We start from the raw sequence: 17,635 nt of genomic DNA on the forward strand, positions 1-17,635 counted from the left end.
CAACTCAAACGGCAGCATCAGTTTCTCCCAGGAGATGCAAGACCGACGTCCCGCCCATACCAAGCGAATCAGCGCAGAGCGCAGGCGTCGTAAGTAGCCCCTCGTGAGCGGGAGAGGAAGATTTACAAACAGATACAGGAACTTAGGGAGAACCACCATCTTTACTATGGCAATACGCCCAATTAACGATAGTGGTAGGGCGCGCCAAGTCTCAACCTTTTCCTCAAGCCATGACAGTGCAGCACCGTAGTTAGCCAGCCATAGTGTATCAACATCACAGCTCAGCTGTATACCCAAATAGCACTCCGGCCCCTCCGCCCAGGCAAGGGGGTATCGAGAGTCAAATCTTATCACATTAGGAGTCAAAGGCAAACCATCGATTTCGACCAGTTGATAGTGATGCCAGAAAAAGTACTAAAGCGCACGATTTCCTCCAATAGAATGTCCAGATTCTGACCAGGATTCCGCACGTATAGTGCAATATCATCGGCGTAAAGAGATACCAAGACAGGTCGCTGTTGAAACTGTAAGCCTCTATCATTGTACTTCTGTCGCAGCCCCGCTGCCAGAGGCTCCATCGCCGCCGCAAAGAGGAGTGGGGACAGCGGGCACCCCTGACGCGTACCGCGTGCAACAGGAAATGGAGCCGACACGCATCCATTAAGGCGCAACCTAGCCGTAGGCAGAGTATACAACAATCTAATCCAATTCATGAATCACACGCTGAGTCCCACACGGCCTAAAAGTGCAAACATATAGTCCCAGGCCAGGGTGTCAAAAGCCTTGGCGGCATCAAGAAATACCGCCGCCGCATTATCCTCTGCCCCCAGCGAGCCCGCCACCATGAAGAAAGTACGCAAGTTGTGACCTGTAGACCTCCCGGGGACAAATCCCGACTGATCTGGTAGCACCAACCTGGGGAGAAGTGGCTGCAGATGCGCCACTATCATTTTTGCCAGGATTTTATTGTCAATGTTAATCCTGGAGAGCGGACGATACGAATCGCATCGGGTCGGGTCCTTCCCAGGCTTCGGTCCGGTTACTATCAAAGCCTCCCGGAGCGAGGCCGGCAGCGACACAGTCTCCAGTGACTCCGCATACACCTCCAACAGGAATGGGGTGAGAATATCCACATATTCCTTATAAAAACGCTGGGGTCAGGCCGTCCACGCCCGGGGACTTATCACCAGGCAGGCCGTGAATCGCCGCCGCCACCTCCTCTACAGTGAACAGTTCATCCAAGTACGTCCTGTGCGCCTCATCAAACCATACTAGCGAAATATCCGCAAAGTACGCCTGTGCAGCCGCCGCACGCAGGCCCTCCGGGGCCGCATAAAGCTGCGCAAAATATTCTGTGAACACTTGCATTACACCATTCACTCCCGTCACCTTTCCTTACTCGGCATCAACAACCTCTGTAACATAATTACTGGCCCAGGGCCTGCGAAGCATGTCTGCAAGCGTGCGCCCCGCTCTCTCACCCTCCCCATAACGACGAGCCCGCGTATGCCTCCCGGTAAAACAAATTTCTCTCAGGGAGGCCTCCTCATACAAGGACACCTCAATGTCAGCCATCTTCCGCCTCAAGGCCTTCACTGTAACATGTTGTTTCGAGAGGCATACTCCCCGAATAACTACCTTAAATGCCTCCCATAGGGTACCGGCAGACCTCACAGATCCCCGATTCTCAGCAAAAAACAGCTTAATAGCCTCACGTACTTCCTCCCGAAAAGCCTCACCTTGAAGCGCCCCACAGGGCAACCGCCACATAACCGACTGGCGATATTCACCAGGTATCTCCAACTCCAGCCTGACCGGCGAGTGATCCGACAGTGTGCGGGGAAGATGATCCACCGCTCTCGTTCAGACCTCCACATCCCTGGTACCCAGCCAACGATCAATTCGGGACCAACTGCCATGGACGTAATTCAGACACGTACCCTCTCTCACATATACATGCTTTTGCTGCCACAAGTCCACCAGCGTGCCGCTCCGCATCACTGCCTCCAAAGACTTAGCCGCTGAAACATGCTGTACCCTGGCCACACTCTCACGATCCATCCTAGCATCCAAAATCATGTTAAAGTCACCTCCCCAGATCACTGCACCCGCACCCAGCGATCCGACCAAGCGCCACAGCTCCAGAAAAAATTCTGGGTCATCTACATTCGGCCCATACACCGCCACAAGCCGACAAGCTCTGTCAAGCAACGTACCGCTCAGCAAAACATATCTGCCATTTGGATCAACAATAACTTCTCGTGTGCGCCACTGCAACCCCTTGCGGATCAAGATTGCTACTCCACGAGCATAGCCAGAGTACATGGAGCAGTGAGCCTCACCAACCCACCCAGCTTTCAATCTACCCAACGCAGTTTTAACCAAATGCGTCTCTTGTAACATACAAATATCAATTTCATGTCGCTTAACATATGCAGCCACCAATCGCGCCTTCCGTCTGCCATTGAGCCCACGCACATTCCACGTCAAACATCGGACCACAGCCATACTATCATCCCCCATCCCACCCTACTGGCATCCATCGCTGCCCAAGAGAGCACATCTCCACCTGCCAAATACTTAAAGGAAGGACAACCAAAACTACATATGAAACAGTCGTCCTGTGACCAAAAGAAACCCGCACCCCCCACCCACTCAGGCCCCCCAATCGGAGCCTTTCAGTGACCCACCCACTCAAACCCCAAGCCCACCCCTTGTAACCAAAGCAAAAATGATCAGGACTCATCCCAGGGGCGATAGCCGGCCTAACAGCTCTCCACCCAGTGTACACTAGGGAAGAGGGGCCCATGGGCCGAGTAGCAAGCTACACACCAGGCGGTCCCGTGCGCGAAAGCGGACCCGTGCACCCCAGCAGCCCCAACCAGTACTATTAGGTCAATCAGAAGCCGTTTAGTCATTGTCACTTAAGGCGGCATCCTCCGCTCCTGGCCCCCCGGCTCCGCAGCCCCCACCCTTTGGGTAATCGTCGAGCAAACCTGGCCGCTTGCTTTGGGTCCGTGAAATACAGCGCCTTTCCCTCGTGTCGCACCCTCCACTTGGCCGGATACAGCAGGGCGAACCCGACTCCAGCCTAGCTCAGCAGCCGTTTGGTCGGCAAAAAAGCACGCCTCTGAGCCTGCACAACAGGGGTGTAATCCAGGAAGAAGTTGATTTCCGAATTCTTGTACACCAGCGGCCTTCTCTCCCTTGCCAAACGAAGGACAGCATCCCGGTCCCGGTAATTCAATAGGCACGCTACAATTGGACGCTAAGGAGTTCCCGGCGGGGGCCGAGGCCCCAAGGACCTGTGCGCCCTCTCCACCACCAGCATCCGTGAGAACTCGCCCGCGAACAAGTCCGACAGCATACTCTCCACAAAGTCTTCCATGCGACCATATCAGTCGCCTCCGGCAGCCCCACGATGCAAATATTATTACGGCGGGACCTCGTCTCCAAGTCCTCATTTTTATTCCGTATCACCTCCAGGATGCGCTCCATTTGTGCAATCTTTTCTCTATCATCCCGGCGTGCATCTTCTATTTCCGACGTACGCGACTCCAGAACCTCAAACCTGGAATCGTGGTCATCTACCCGGGCTCTGATGCGGTCAAGCTGTTCCGTCACATGGTCCAGCTTGGCGTCGATGCCAGCCAAGCTAGTCTTGAGCTCCAAAAACATGGACCGCACAGACACCTCCAGGCTCCCCTCACCAATCTCGACTTCACTGGGCTGGGAGGCAGGAGACGCACTCCTCTTTTTCCCACCCTCAAAGGTGAGTTTTGCTTGGCGCTGATCAGCCTTGCCCATAGTTCAGCTCAGCACGTTCTGACTCCTGTCCGCGCTGGAGCAATTGAAAGGATCCAGTGCAATGGACTCCCACAACTGGTAGCTCTCTCCCAACTACCCAAGTCGCTCTGCAGATCCACCAGCCAGCACCCAGGTCACCAGGCATGCATCAAAACTCTCCAAACAGCAGGCCAATCCGTGCTGGTACCTCACGATGCTCCACTGGCACAGCTCGGACTCAGCAAATCTGCGATGCAGGGGACCGCTCCCGGGCCCCAGCCAGAGCCGACCCCCCTGCAAGGGGAGCCCCTTCCAACTTCAGGCCTTCAGTGAACCGCCACAGGCTTAGCCAGCATCACCAGCACCATGTCACCGCTACCCACTTTCCAGCGATCGGCTCCAGCATCCAGTCAGGCACTCTGGTTAGCGCAGCACATGTCCTCCAATGAAATCCAACGGGCCCCGCCTGGGCCCCACTCTGGGGGGCGCTCCGCAGCAGCACGCCGCGGCCCCACCAGCCGTCTGCTCACCGATATCTGGCGCCCCCGGCTGCCACAGTCCACAGGTCAGTCCACCTCCTCTCAGGGCTGATCCAGTTTCTGCACTAGGCCTGCTCCTCGCACGCCCGTCCGCATTACCGGGCCATCCGAGCCCAGGTGCCACCAGTGACACCAGCAACACAGAGTCCAAAGGGCCACGAGGTCCAAACAAGTCACTTCAGCCGTGGGGCCGCGGAAGCCATGGGGGGCATGAGGGCCACGAGGGCCGCGGCCCGACCAAGCCGCCGATCAGGCCCCCCGTGCACTCTCGCTCCCGGCACAGCGCGCTCGCCGGGAGCAGTTTCCAAGCCTCCCCGCCTTTCAAATCGCGCGCACGGGCAGCAGCCTACTGTCAGACCGGCCCGCACGGATCCAGGCCCCATCTCCGGCCCCAGCCACACTCCCACAGTGCCCAAAGCGTCACAGGGGCTCACTCGGGATATCGCCCGGGCCCGCCCCAGCCAGCACCGCCTGCAGGATAAATAAAACGAATAAATGGCCCGCGGCCCAGCAGAGCCTGACTCAGTGCCGGCCATCTTGCCTCGCAGCCAGGCCACACACCCCACTCTATATAGCTATCTTACTAGCACATGAACCTGTGATTTGCAGGATACACCAATTCGTTAGCAGTAGCCAAACTTACCCTCTCATCTATCATGTGTTGTTTCAAACCTGTGACCAGCAGATTGCAGAGGGATCTTTTCCGTAAGTGTATAACAACGTTAGGTATTTTACCAGCATTATATTTGATACACAGATAATTGCCACTGGAACATTTACAAAATAAGCTGTTTTATAATGTAGTCTGTTTATGACTAATACAATAAGCAGTAACAGTGTTACTATTAGCAATTTCCTTGGCAGGAGAGGTTGTTTAAAAGTCATACATATTTTCAGGACTACATGCTGACCACACAGACTCCTCTCTGCCTCCTTTCTGACATCTGTGTGACCCCTTTTTGATGGTTCCATGAGTATATGTTTTCTAGTTTCTGTATTGATTGAGTTCAAGAGTTGTGGCACTTTTTGTTATTAACATCTTGTGAATAAACTGTTTGAACATGCAGCAATAGAGTGTTATCTATTGCTTATGTAATTTTACTGCTTCACAAATAAAATTATTATCATTTTTATTATTATTATTTTATTCATAGCTCCCTTTTTAACACTCGAGTGTCCTCCTAAAAATAAGAACGGTTGCAGGAGGTGGGAACAGGAGGACTTCTAGGTTCATCTACAAATTAGATGTATTTCGGAGCTGTAGTATCCAGAGGGAGTGAGTTCTAGAGCTTAGAGAGAAGATTGTCTGCCAATACTACTATTAATGACATACGGGTCCGTGGTCAGTAGTTGACCAGTGGAGCAGTTACCATCTATACCACAATGTTTTGAATGAGCCGGAGTTTGGTAAACAAGTAAGCAGAAGACTCCACTGAGAGGCTATTACAGTAATCCAGTCCAGCCAAAATCAGGACAGTCACCACTGCTGATTTTTTTTTCTTGAGATATCAATAGTAGGATCTTTATGAACATATATAGTGGCAGGAGGAAGATGGAGGCGACAAATTTACCTCTCTAAAAAATGGGAGGAGTCAGTGTGGATAGTGATACTTTAGCTTTGAATACAAGTAATAGGTTGAGGGCTCCCAATTTCATGGGCAATAAGGTGATATTCCATCTCGTTTGCATTTTTTTAAAGAGCAGAAACTCAGTTTTGGCTGAGTTATGTTTTAGCAGATTGGAAGTTATCCATTTCTGTGTTTCACATAGGTCATCCTTCAGTTTCATTACTGAGTTCGGAGCCATCAGGTGATTTTGGTGATTTTAGCATACAACTAAGCTTTAAACCCAAAAAGTCGACTCAGCTGTTAGAGGGAACGAACATAAATGGTAAAAGGAGCAGATACCATGACAACCCCGGTGGTTCTCCACAGTTGTTAGAACCCTTCTCTGAAAGATAAAATGGAAGCGATAGTCAGTGAGCATGGTTAGACAGGAATAACTGAAATCATGATAAGATTAATATGCACATTGTTCGAACAGCCATTTGATGAAAAATCGTGGACCTTTTAGCAAAGATGTGCTGAAAATGCCCTCGATTATATTGTGTATGTGCTGCTTTTAATTAAAAGATCAAAAAACAACAGTACCAACTCTGTAAGGTAAATTTGGTCGCAAATTTGCATGTACAGCTGAATTTATCTTTTTTCACCTGACAAGAATTCAAAAAGGGATTCCTGGTAGGCATAATCCCATTTATGGGCGTAGAGATCAGCACAGGGGTAATTACTCAAGGTTTAGGAACGGATTATCCAGTAATGGTTTGTGGGCATTCTCAAGCTCCAATCCATCCCATTTACACCCTAGAAAGGGTTGTATTTTTACTCCAGAACAGGACTGACATAAATTGCCTTCCTGGGTGGTAAAGGCGAATGGCTCACTCTTTTGCTGGGTGCATAAAATGTGCATTTGCACAGGACATCTTAATCCTCCTGTGCAGAGTTCTCTGCTATAGAGAAATCTATACAGTGTGAGTAGGAACCTGCTGCAACAGTCACACAACCTTTGTAGAGGTACACCTGGATAGCTGCATCAGGTGCAGCTTTCCACTCCTGGGAATGTTGGTAAAGGAGCAAAATTCAGAAAAAGTACATCCAGGGAAAGAGCTCCAACTGTACTTTTGCGACTTTCTTTCTGAATATGCACAAGTGGCTCCGGTAGCGTTGGGAGCAGAAAATAGCATCTGAATGTTTTTGTCCTCAAAATGTTGATGCTTTCACTTTGCTTACACCAACAATATAATGGTAGAGTTAAAAAATGACTGGCTCAGAATTCCCCTTCAAAGAATGGAAGCAGTCAATATATCAGTGTCTTTTTCTACCATTCATGAAATTTCACATAAAGACCAAGGCCATCATTACAAGTGGCAAGTTGAATTCAGATGGGGCCAGTAACTAGGCTCCAGCGGAATTCTAAGTTATGCAGAAACACCATGTTGGGGCTATTACAGTCACACAGTGTCACTATGAAAGACTTGAAAAATAATATGTGAATCAGCAGAGTAAATCATGTCCCACAGAATAGTCACAAACATCTCATAATACCTGTTATTCCCGCTCCTAGAATTAGCTGGTGTTGAAGATGGTGCAAACTGGCAAGGGGAACCAACAAAGTACATCAGAATAGGGATGATGTGATCATATTTCTTCAGGCCCTGCAAGAGATGTTTTCCAACACGTAGGATACCATTAAGGGGTGCCAGTCTGGAGTCTGGGAGGCCATTGAGTTGGACATTTCCACCAGCCACAGGCCTGAGTTTGAGTGATTGAACAGCATTTCTGTAGTGACTTTCTGGAAGAAATAGGTTTACTTTCTTAGAAAAGATAGCTAGTACCTGCTCTTCTTTGTTTTTTTGGCAATGCATTCCTTGAGAGTGAGGGTACATTTGGTGAAAATTGAGGTTCGCGGCTATCAAGGTGTCTTTGAGCTAGGTTTGTACTGTATCTTGTTTACTGTTCTGGCAAATAACAAGTATTCTGTCTTTGAATGGGCTTCCTGTAGGTGTTGGACATCTAGGTCTGGATGGTGTGCAAGCAGAGTTTGAGGTGTTAGATGTCTAAAGCTTAGGGGACTTAAAAGTATCATTGTGTATCATCAGTATATTGGTGAATCTAAATGCACTAATCTGTCAGTAGAGGAACGAGCAGCTCCATGTATAGATTGAAGATGACAGGAGACAGTATGGGGCCCGGGGGAAGGGGGGTTCTCGAGGTGATAGGATCTTTTGTGACCTGGAGATGTCCATGTGAACAAACTGGTGCAACTTGAAAGGTAGGAGGAGAACAAGAAAGGACACTGCAGTTAATCCAATTTGAGGCTCTGTTTCTCTTTTGTTCTTTCATTCAGAAACAAAAGACAATCCAGAGAAAATTATTTCCACTCCAAAACAGTGCTATAACCTATAGTCTTACTGATGACAGTCATGGCAGATCTGCTTCTGCACCCCATTCTGACAGTATTGTGCCCCTCTTGCCTCAAATGACAAGAATGAGACCTGATTCCACCAAACAAAATGTTAGATCTGGACTTTCTTAGATTCACGTATTGTGGATCTTGGGGATCTAAGGGGTTAATGTCATAATATTTCAACTATGCTATGTAGACCAGTGAAATTGCATGATTTGAGGGACTCTGGGGATTTAATCAGACCTGCATACCCAACCTTTTTGTGTCCAATCACCATTTCTCCTTTCTGTGAGTGGATAACATCTAAATTGGCTATTTTGTTCAAGATAAACAAAATGAGCATGTTTTGGTTCTCAAGTATACTTAGGACTTGAAATGCTCTTGGTGTCCTTGGGTTTCCATAACAGGCAGACAGGCCCCTTTTCTATGTTGCTGGTGGGACAGCAACATAGAAAGAGAGTAGATGACACTTTCTTGACCCATGATGATAGTAATTGGCCTGCATTACAAGTGACATCTGCACTCTTGTAGACCTGATGAATTATTTTGTTGTGGAGCTTGTGTACTCAACAAAATAGGAAACAGACAAAGTCAGAGAGAAAAGGGGGTGACATGAAGTTGGGTTAGCCACACAGACCTCATTGTCAGTTAAAGTCCTGAGTATGTATATATATTTTTGATCCTTCCTTCAAACGTCTGTACAGAAGATAATTAATGGCAAAATATAAAGAGTGAAAACAGCTAGGAAAGGTACAAGCACGGGTTCAACTGGAAATACCTGAGTAAAGCAAGGAATTGTGCTTGGTGATATATATGTTTGTAAACATGCATGTGTGAGATATGTATGTGATTTATACTGTCCAATCATTCTTACAAGCATCAAAGCGTTATACATTATGAGGATTTTACAGTGTAGAAGAAGATTGAGGGGAGGAGGGAAGATAGGAAACACTAAGCATAGGAGTTCACTCTGAAGCGCTGAAGGGCACTGGCGTGAGGTTTAAATGAAGGGCCAGGTCAGCAAGGTGAGTGGTGGAGTTGTGGGTGAGAAGGGGTGATATGAGAGGGGGTGTACATCGCAGCAGTTTATAGGCATGTGTGTGGGCATAATGTGATCAGGTATTGCTTGAAAAGATGTTTTTCAACCCCTTTTGGAAGTGCAGATGTATTTAGACTGGAATGGTATTCCAGATCAAAGAAGCATAGACAGATAATGCGTTGAGGTTAAGCCTATCAATTCTGCATTTCCTAATTACCAATCTGGAATATTCCTCCTCTGAACATCTTGGTCACTTGGGTTAGTTAAGCACCAGGAGACTGTCTTGTCTTCAGTGCAGATCTTATATGTGAAGCATGCTACCAATGGGGGCAGTGGAGAATTGGTATGAGCATGTTATATATATGAAGACATTTGAAATATGTAGGTATGCTGCTGCATGGAGAATGCTCTTTAGTTGGGTAATGTTGATCTCACAGACACTGTAGAGGATTGCTTCTTGCTTCGATCAAGGTAAGAAAGTCCCAGAAACTATACAGTAGATCAGATTTCTTTTTCATGTAGGAAGAGCTTCACTGTACAGAGCACAGGACCAAGAACTCAAACATGAGGGTGGTGGGTGGACTAAGTAGGTCTCTTCAAGAAAGAAGGCACCACATTGTTTATGTTGTTTATGTTTTTAAGACTGTCTACTCTTTTTATTTGCATCATTGCAGTCGGCTTTAAGAATCTGCAAGTGCATTCTTTGTACTTCGTGTGTGAGAGGTGGTGAGTGGAATGTCAAGAAGTTGGTGTGTGTTATACGTGCTTCAGTGGTGTGTATGGTTGAAGGTTGTTTGTGAGCTGGTTATGACGCTTCACAGACATATGGTGAAGAGCAGAGCTATGGTGCTGTGCAGTTTGCAGTACAAGACGCATGGGTTCTGGCCATTAGAAAGCCCTAACAGGTCCAAACTGATAACATCGCTATCTTATTCACCCTCTGCTTTAGACTCCCATTTGAGATCACCCTGAGTTACCTGAGTATTAAGCTTCCAGTGGGGCTATTTCTTGCTTGAGACTGGCTTGTGAGGTTGAAAATGTTCCTTCTAATTGTCTTCTGGCTTAGATGAGAACATTTTATTTTCTTCTTTGACTGGCTTGACGGTGATATGACGTCCCTTGTACTGAGCTGCAGTCTGATTGGTGGGCAGATTCACTTCTAGTGGTGATGTACGTTTTGTAGCTTTGGTAGGAAAATGTTCAGTGCTTTTGATTGGCTTCTGATTTAGACAGGAACATAGTCGTTGCTCGTGATTGGCTTGACAGAGTATCTAGTTTGGTGGCCTGCCTCGTCCTGAACTTTTATCTTTTCAGATTATCTCTATTTGGATTTTAAATTGTTTTTGAGAACTGTGGTGGCCTCATTCACTGAATATCTACTTTAAAGGAGGGTACAATGTACCTCGTTTGATATTTTGATGTTACTAATGTAATATTGAGGGTTGGAATGTGACACAGCGGTTTTAGATATTTAGTACTGACCATAACTTTTGGATGCTCTAGAACACTTGCCTACTACTTCAGCACTCCTGTTTTCAGTCAATGTATTCAAACATATTATTGAAGTTTATAGAATATAAGCTGTTTGCCTCCATTGCGGACACTTTCAACTAATGGCTAATCAGAAACCTGTTAGAAAACCTGGATTAAAATCATAGATTGACAGTAGCATTTGCAAGTGGAATTGCCTAATAGAATGTTAACATTTACACACAAATCCAGAATTCCCTGATTACTAATCACACTCTAAACTGAGGTTGCAAATTCTAACCCTTTGACTGGTGTCTGTGAAGCATCTATACTACTTATAATTAAAGGTCCACTTTTCACGGCTATACTGTTTAATACGAAGGCATACAGAAAAAGAGACATATATATTTCCTGTTGTACCTGTTGTGCCCAAAAATGCAAAATAGGTCTTTTATCAGTAATGCTCAATGCTATTAGTCATGACTGCCAAGTGAATAGCAATTCAGATTGACAACTAATAATGGATATGTTCCTTGTGAAGCTTAAGCAGGTACAGATGTGTAGGCGTGTATACAATGTGCATGTTTTCAAATGAGTGCATTGATGTATCCTGTATGTGTACTAATGGCCTAAACCCATTAGGCATTGAAGAATTATTGAGCATTTAATAGTTAAATGAATACGGAAATATACTAGTTGCAGTTTCTTTTTACACGAAATCGAAACTAAAACCAGATAAACAGATAAAATAAGCAAAAGTAAATAAATGTAGACAAATATAGACAGAAATGCTAAAAAATACCCCAAGACTATTGTCCCTACTTATCAACAGGGAAATAACAATCAATTTGCAGCAGTAGTATAGACAACATGAAGATTATATCGTATTCATATTCGAGCACAATTCTTCAAGAAAGTTGTTCTGGGTTAATAGAATGCCATGAGATATATTACAGCTTAGGGTATGCTCATAATGGAAGCACTCACTACTAAATAATATCAAACAAGTCAGGCCATTCCAATGGCTAAACCATTCTATCCAGCGATAACTAAATTATCTTTATTTTACCTTCTTTATCTTTTTTCCAGCAATATTTGATTCAACATCACCTCCCTCACCTCTTCCTTCTTCCCTCAGGTTCAGACTCATTCTTGTTTATTTCCGTCTTTATTATCAATGTTCTCTCACACCACATAGTCAATCTGTGTAATCTGGTCTGCTGCTGAATTTTGTATTCCACATTAACCATTAATTTAACTTCTCACCACATGTTATTTTTACTATCAGAATTGAGTTTCTGAAATAAAGTTACGGATACATCAAATTTATAAAGATAATGTTTGTATCATAAGACTATTACTGATGATACTGTTTATATCTTGGTACTCTACTCTGGCCCTGTCGTTAAGCCTTTTCTTTCTTTCTTTGCATACAATAAAATAGCTGATACAATGGAAGGATAAAGTGTAGGGCCCCCTTTCAGCAAGGGTGAGTTTGCAGTGATGGGAGACGTCTTTTGTGAGTGGGAAATTTTTCACATAAATACCACTGTCTGGGGCCTCATTTGGATTGGGGTATCTGCATGCACATGAAGCCTCACTCCTGTAACTGACAGACCCTAATGCTGGTTAGGAATTGTAAACCCAGCATAGTCAATGCATTCACGACACAGGATTCATTTATTCCTGTGCAGGTCTAATCTTGGGTGACGGCTGTGCTGCAGTTTGACAGGAAGGGCGGGAGCACCGGTTGTTCTCCCTAAATTTAGTTTTCATGTGGGAGATTAGCTGGACTATATCCATCCCTAACAAACAGGCAATTTGGAACCTCTTGAGTAGGGATACACACTATGTGGCACCCTTCGTCTGACCAATTGAGACATTTCCCCCACTGCCCTAGGTACCAATGGATGGAAGTGGACAAGTAAGAGAAGCTGCACACCTTTTCGGTCCTTAACACATTTAGCTGTATATTTAAGGTGTTCAGTCTTTGCTTTGGCTATAAAACCATAGAGGTACATTTACCAACCGGCTGATACATTGTCCTCCCATAGCTTATTTAATAAGAGTCATTAAGTTGGCTTCCTCTGAAACTAGCTTTTACATTTTTTTAACATCTTTATTTTTCTTTTTGTACTTGATAAATGAAACCTTTCAGTTCAACACAACTTGCTGTCTGTCTTACATGAATAATATTCATTCATTATAGTATAAGTGTGTCTGGCTGGTACGGGTCCAATATGCAAGTCGAACAATTTTTTTGTAAATTTTTTTGGTTAACTGTAACATACTCTAAGTCATTCTAACCTGATTTCCCCTGCAACACTCTTCTCCCCCCTAATGACTGGCAACTGTGGAGGCCCATACCATAACATTTCTTTCAACCAATGCATTAATTGGGTATTAGAATACAGCCAGTGGATATCTATTCAGTGCTTAGCCAGCACTGTCCTCAAGACAGTCAATCTATGCCACATTTTACCATTTTTCAGTTGTGGGATGATTTCGAGCAGGCAGGGCTTAATAAAGACTTCTGAAAGCCTACACAGATTTTACAGGCTTGCTCCTTGCTGTTGAAGCTCTCTTCCAAGTTTTATTTGTTAAAATATTCGTTCTATTAGGGTCGATCGCAAAGTGCTCTGTCCCTGGTGTAATCTCTCTATGGGCTTGTAACCATGGCCATGTCACTCCTATCAGTTTGGTTGGTTCGTGGGCTTGCCTTTCAAAATTCGCAGGATTTCATTAGTGAAAGGCATGCATACATTATGCCTTTTCTGGTGTTCAGCCCTTCTCGACTGCAGCGACCAACTACTGAAAACATATGATGGTTGATGTTTTCCGTATGGCTTCTGGACTACTTTTTCTCTTTATTTCGCAGTGCGATCTCACTGGGCAGTAGTCGGGCGCTTTGCATGACATCGACCCTGTTACATGGATATTTGCACTTTTGCTGGTTACATGAATAATTGCACTTTTGCGATGCGTTTCACTGCGAGTAAACTTCTGTTTCCTTTTGTGTGTCTGCTTTGCGCTAATGGTGGCTGTCAGCTCACTTATGTGAAACTTGTCAGTTTATATGGCATGAAAAGTCCGGTTAGTTATGTGAAACTGTTTTACTTTTCATTTTCAATTTATGTGCAAGAAAATTCCGGTTAGGAGTGTTCAATGCTAATAGCTCTAACTCGAGCAAACAGGAGACCCTTTGCATTGCAAATGCTTATTTTTAATTAGTTCAATTAGAGTGTCTTTATCATTTAGTTCGTCAAAGCAGGTATTAAAACCCTGTTATTTTTTCCTAGGGGCGTTTTCGTATCAACCTCCAAGGAACTGGTCTTGCTCTAACAGACACATCCAAATGGATATCTCAAGGGAATTATGCTGTGGCTGAAATAAAAAAATCACCAGTAAGCAAATGTTTTATGAATAACCTATCACTTGTGAGTTTGTGATTTCTTTATCTGTGAGAGTTAGTGCCTTATCTCGGTTACCTTTTTGAGCAGATAAAGTAACCCTGGCCCAAATTCTCAAACCCTCTACATCACCCACAAGGCCCTCTCCTGAGTAGGGGCAGCTTTCCACACTAATAAATTGCCAATCTGCTTGCCTGCCACTGACCTCTGACCCCTAGAACGATAACGGCACCGTTGCAAGCACCACAGAGCAGGAAACTTTAAGGTAGTATTGAATCATTTTTGTATTTATGAGACAGCTTTTGCAGTGGCAGGAGTATTTATGGAGAGCTTTACCAGCTCTTGACTTTGCTTAGAAAGGTTCACAATCAATCTGACTACTAATTGCATGTTTAAGGTACCAGTATCCGAACAGTTGCTCAGCAACCTGAATAGCACTGCCATAGTTAAGAATGCATCTAATTCTCACCGTACTTTAGAGACCCCTGTCGGATGCTGAAGCGGCCCTGGATGGCAACAGTCTTAGTGTACCACACACCAGCCAAAGGCATGGTGTTGCAGTTTAGGAGGTGCAAGTACACCCCCTCACTGAGGGGTGCGACACATAGAATATTTTTGCCAGTGATCAGGTGATGCTCCATTCCTATTGAATTCTATTGCATTTTTTATTCATACTGTGTCTATTGTTCCCCTTCAAAACCGGTGTAGGTACTTATGGCCGCAGTGAAAATTACTGCTAAGCTGTGTAAACGCATCTCATTTGACGTAGTTGGACACAGACCCTAAAAGCATGTATTACTGAGTCTTTCACGGGCTTCATTTAAAACTAAGGGTCTGTGCAGAAGTAATACATTACTATGGCCCTCATTCTGACCCTGGCGGTCTTTGACCGCCAGGGCGGAGGACCGCGGGAGCACCGCCGACAGGCCGGCGGTGCTCCAATGGGGATTCCGACCGCGGCGGTAAAGCCGCGGTCGGACCGGCACCACTGGCGGGCTCCCGCCAGTGTACCGCCGCCCCATTGAATCCTCCACGGCGGCGCAGCTTGCTGCACCACCGCAGGGATTCCGACCCCCCCTACCGCCATCCAGATCCCGGCAGTCCGACCGCCGGGATCCGGATGGCGGTAGGGGGGGTCGCGGGGCCCCTGGGGGCCCCTGCAGTGCCCATGCCACTGGCATGGGCATTGCAGGGGCCCCCGTAAGAGGGCCCCTACATGTATTTCACTGTCTGCTGCGCAGACAGTGAAATACGCGACGGGTGCAACTGCACCCGTCGCACAGCTTCCACTCCGCCGGCTCGATTCCGAGCCGGCTTCATCGTGGAAGCCTCTTTCCCGCTGGGCTGGCGGGCGGTCTGAAGGCGACCGCCCGCCAGCCCAGCGGGAAAGTCAGAATTACCGCCGCGGTCTTTCGACCGCGGAACGGTAACCTGACGGCGGGACTTTGGCGGGCGGCCTCCGCCGCCCGCCAAGGTCAGAATGAGGGCCTCTATGTGTAACAGTTTGCAGCTTTCTATGATACACTGTGTGACCCCAGAGAGTGTACTTGCCCACAAGAATTTTCAATTTCTTTCTATGCCCAGAGACACACTTAGTTGCTGGTAGCCTTTTTATCCTTCCTGCTTTATTTTTGGTAGCTTGTAACACAAAGCCTAAAAAAAATATTTGGACACCGGAGTTGAGCTGATTTTCATAAACGTATTCATGTTAACTTTCAAGTGCAGCGAAATCTCATCGGAATTCTTAATGGCCCAGCCCAAGTGCTTTAAAAAGAACAGTTTTACAGTTCCTCATACTCATAGGGTATCTCTTTAAAACAGTGCTTTAAATGCGGGAGAACTCACAGGTAATGAGTCCCTGCATTTCTTTATTTGAAAAGGACAGTACCTGCACTTCACAGTGTAGATGCAAAACTTATAAAGGAAGGGGACAAGTACTTCTCAGTATCAGCCAAGTACTCTGGGATAGTAAGTACCCGCACTTTAATTTTTCCATTTGAAACACTGTTTACAAGTATGCACAAACTCCCAGGCACATTTTAGCACAAAACACTCACAATCTATCTTGCATAGAAAAGTACTCACAAAATTTCCCTCACACATAGGGCCTGATTTAGATAGTGGCGTACAAGTTACTCCACAACTAATTGTTTTTGTGCAGAAAGGTGTCCCTTCCTACGCAAAAAAATCCTGCCTGTAACGCAGGCACCCTTGCTCGAAGGTGCGAGGGTGCCTGCGTTGGCACTAGGCTTGGGATTGTACAGCAGCACAGGCAGAGGACAGGAATGCGCCATATCTTGATAGACATGGTGCATTCCTGCCCTCTCGCTTTCATGCCGCCCAGCGCAGCATGTTGTCTTGCTGTGTTGCGTGATAAAAATGGAAAATCTGGCACCCAGTCTCTCACACCCATGTTCTGTTTCGCTCACGGAACCTCACACGCAATTGTCAAGGGCACATGAACTTTCACACCCCATTTTCGACCAGTCTCAACATTAGTGTGCTTAGCTACAGTGTTTTGTTTGTATAATAATTTAATGAAGTATAGCACTGTTGTGGTATTTGCTGAGTTACTGGGTTTGTAGCAGGATTTCCTCTGCATTAGCTAGAAAGACAAATTAGCTGCCACGAGAAACGTCTGAATGTATAACAACTTTATTATCACTCGTTTGTTAAGCGTATCACTTACAGAGTTAGCAAATGCCAAACTTGTGCTGCCTGCTGTGTTTCTTAGTAGTGGTCACGTTTCCTGGCAAAGACTTTTGAAATTATTCTTTGTAGCTGTCACATTGGCAAGGTTTTTCAAAAGAAATATTTTATCAGTCAGCCTGGCTTTAAAAATGGTCTAATCTAAAGCAGAACATGCTGTAGAAATAATGTCTTGACAGTGCCGGAGTTTGGCAGACATTAAGTTGTAACAGGAGGATAGCTGGAGGGAACCTAGTGAAAATACATTTCATCTGGAGTGAGGCTTGCCCAAAATAATGTGTTGGTGAGAGTACAGCTAGCAAGAAATGCTCAGTTAATAGCCATCCATTTTCCATGAAACCAGCTTGGGCCACTGGAAAAGCATTAATACAAGCAGAAAAGGCAGAAAAGTATCCCAAACTCTATTATCACTTTCAGCAAGTTTGTCTTCAGCTAAAACTTAAATATAATTCCCAAAGATCAGGTAACTTAACTTAGACTATGCTAGGTGCAATTTAAATGACGTTGCCGCCTGCAAGATCACTGCAGCTGCCTGCAAAATTTTCCACATACTCTAAGTTTCAGGCTAACTAACTTGGGACTTATTTATAACTGGGAACTGAGTGCAGGAGTGCGTGCCTACTGACCTGCTCCTTTCTGACACACAACTTTTGCTTCTCCTGTGCCTTATTGGAGCGGATGCCTTCTAACCTGTTTGTCCAGGGCCCTCAACCGGG

At 45.8% G+C, this 17,635-nt stretch overlaps 1 protein-coding gene across 1 annotated transcript in view; it reads left to right on the plus strand.

Moving 5' to 3' along the window:
• ADAMTS9 (ADAM metallopeptidase with thrombospondin type 1 motif 9) overlaps positions 1-17,635 on the plus strand; it is a 704,469-nt gene that overhangs the window by 673,438 nt on the left and 13,396 nt on the right. The window contains exon 38 of the mRNA XM_069206502.1: positions 14,100-14,204. Within this exon, the coding sequence (XP_069062603.1) occupies positions 14,100-14,204 (105 nt within the window). The remainder of the gene's footprint in view (positions 1-14,099; positions 14,205-17,635) is intronic.

Source organism: Pleurodeles waltl, chromosome 9, assembly GCF_031143425.1.
Source record: "Pleurodeles waltl isolate 20211129_DDA chromosome 9, aPleWal1.hap1.20221129, whole genome shotgun sequence".
Lineage (NCBI taxonomy): Eukaryota > Metazoa > Chordata > Amphibia > Caudata > Salamandridae > Pleurodeles > Pleurodeles waltl.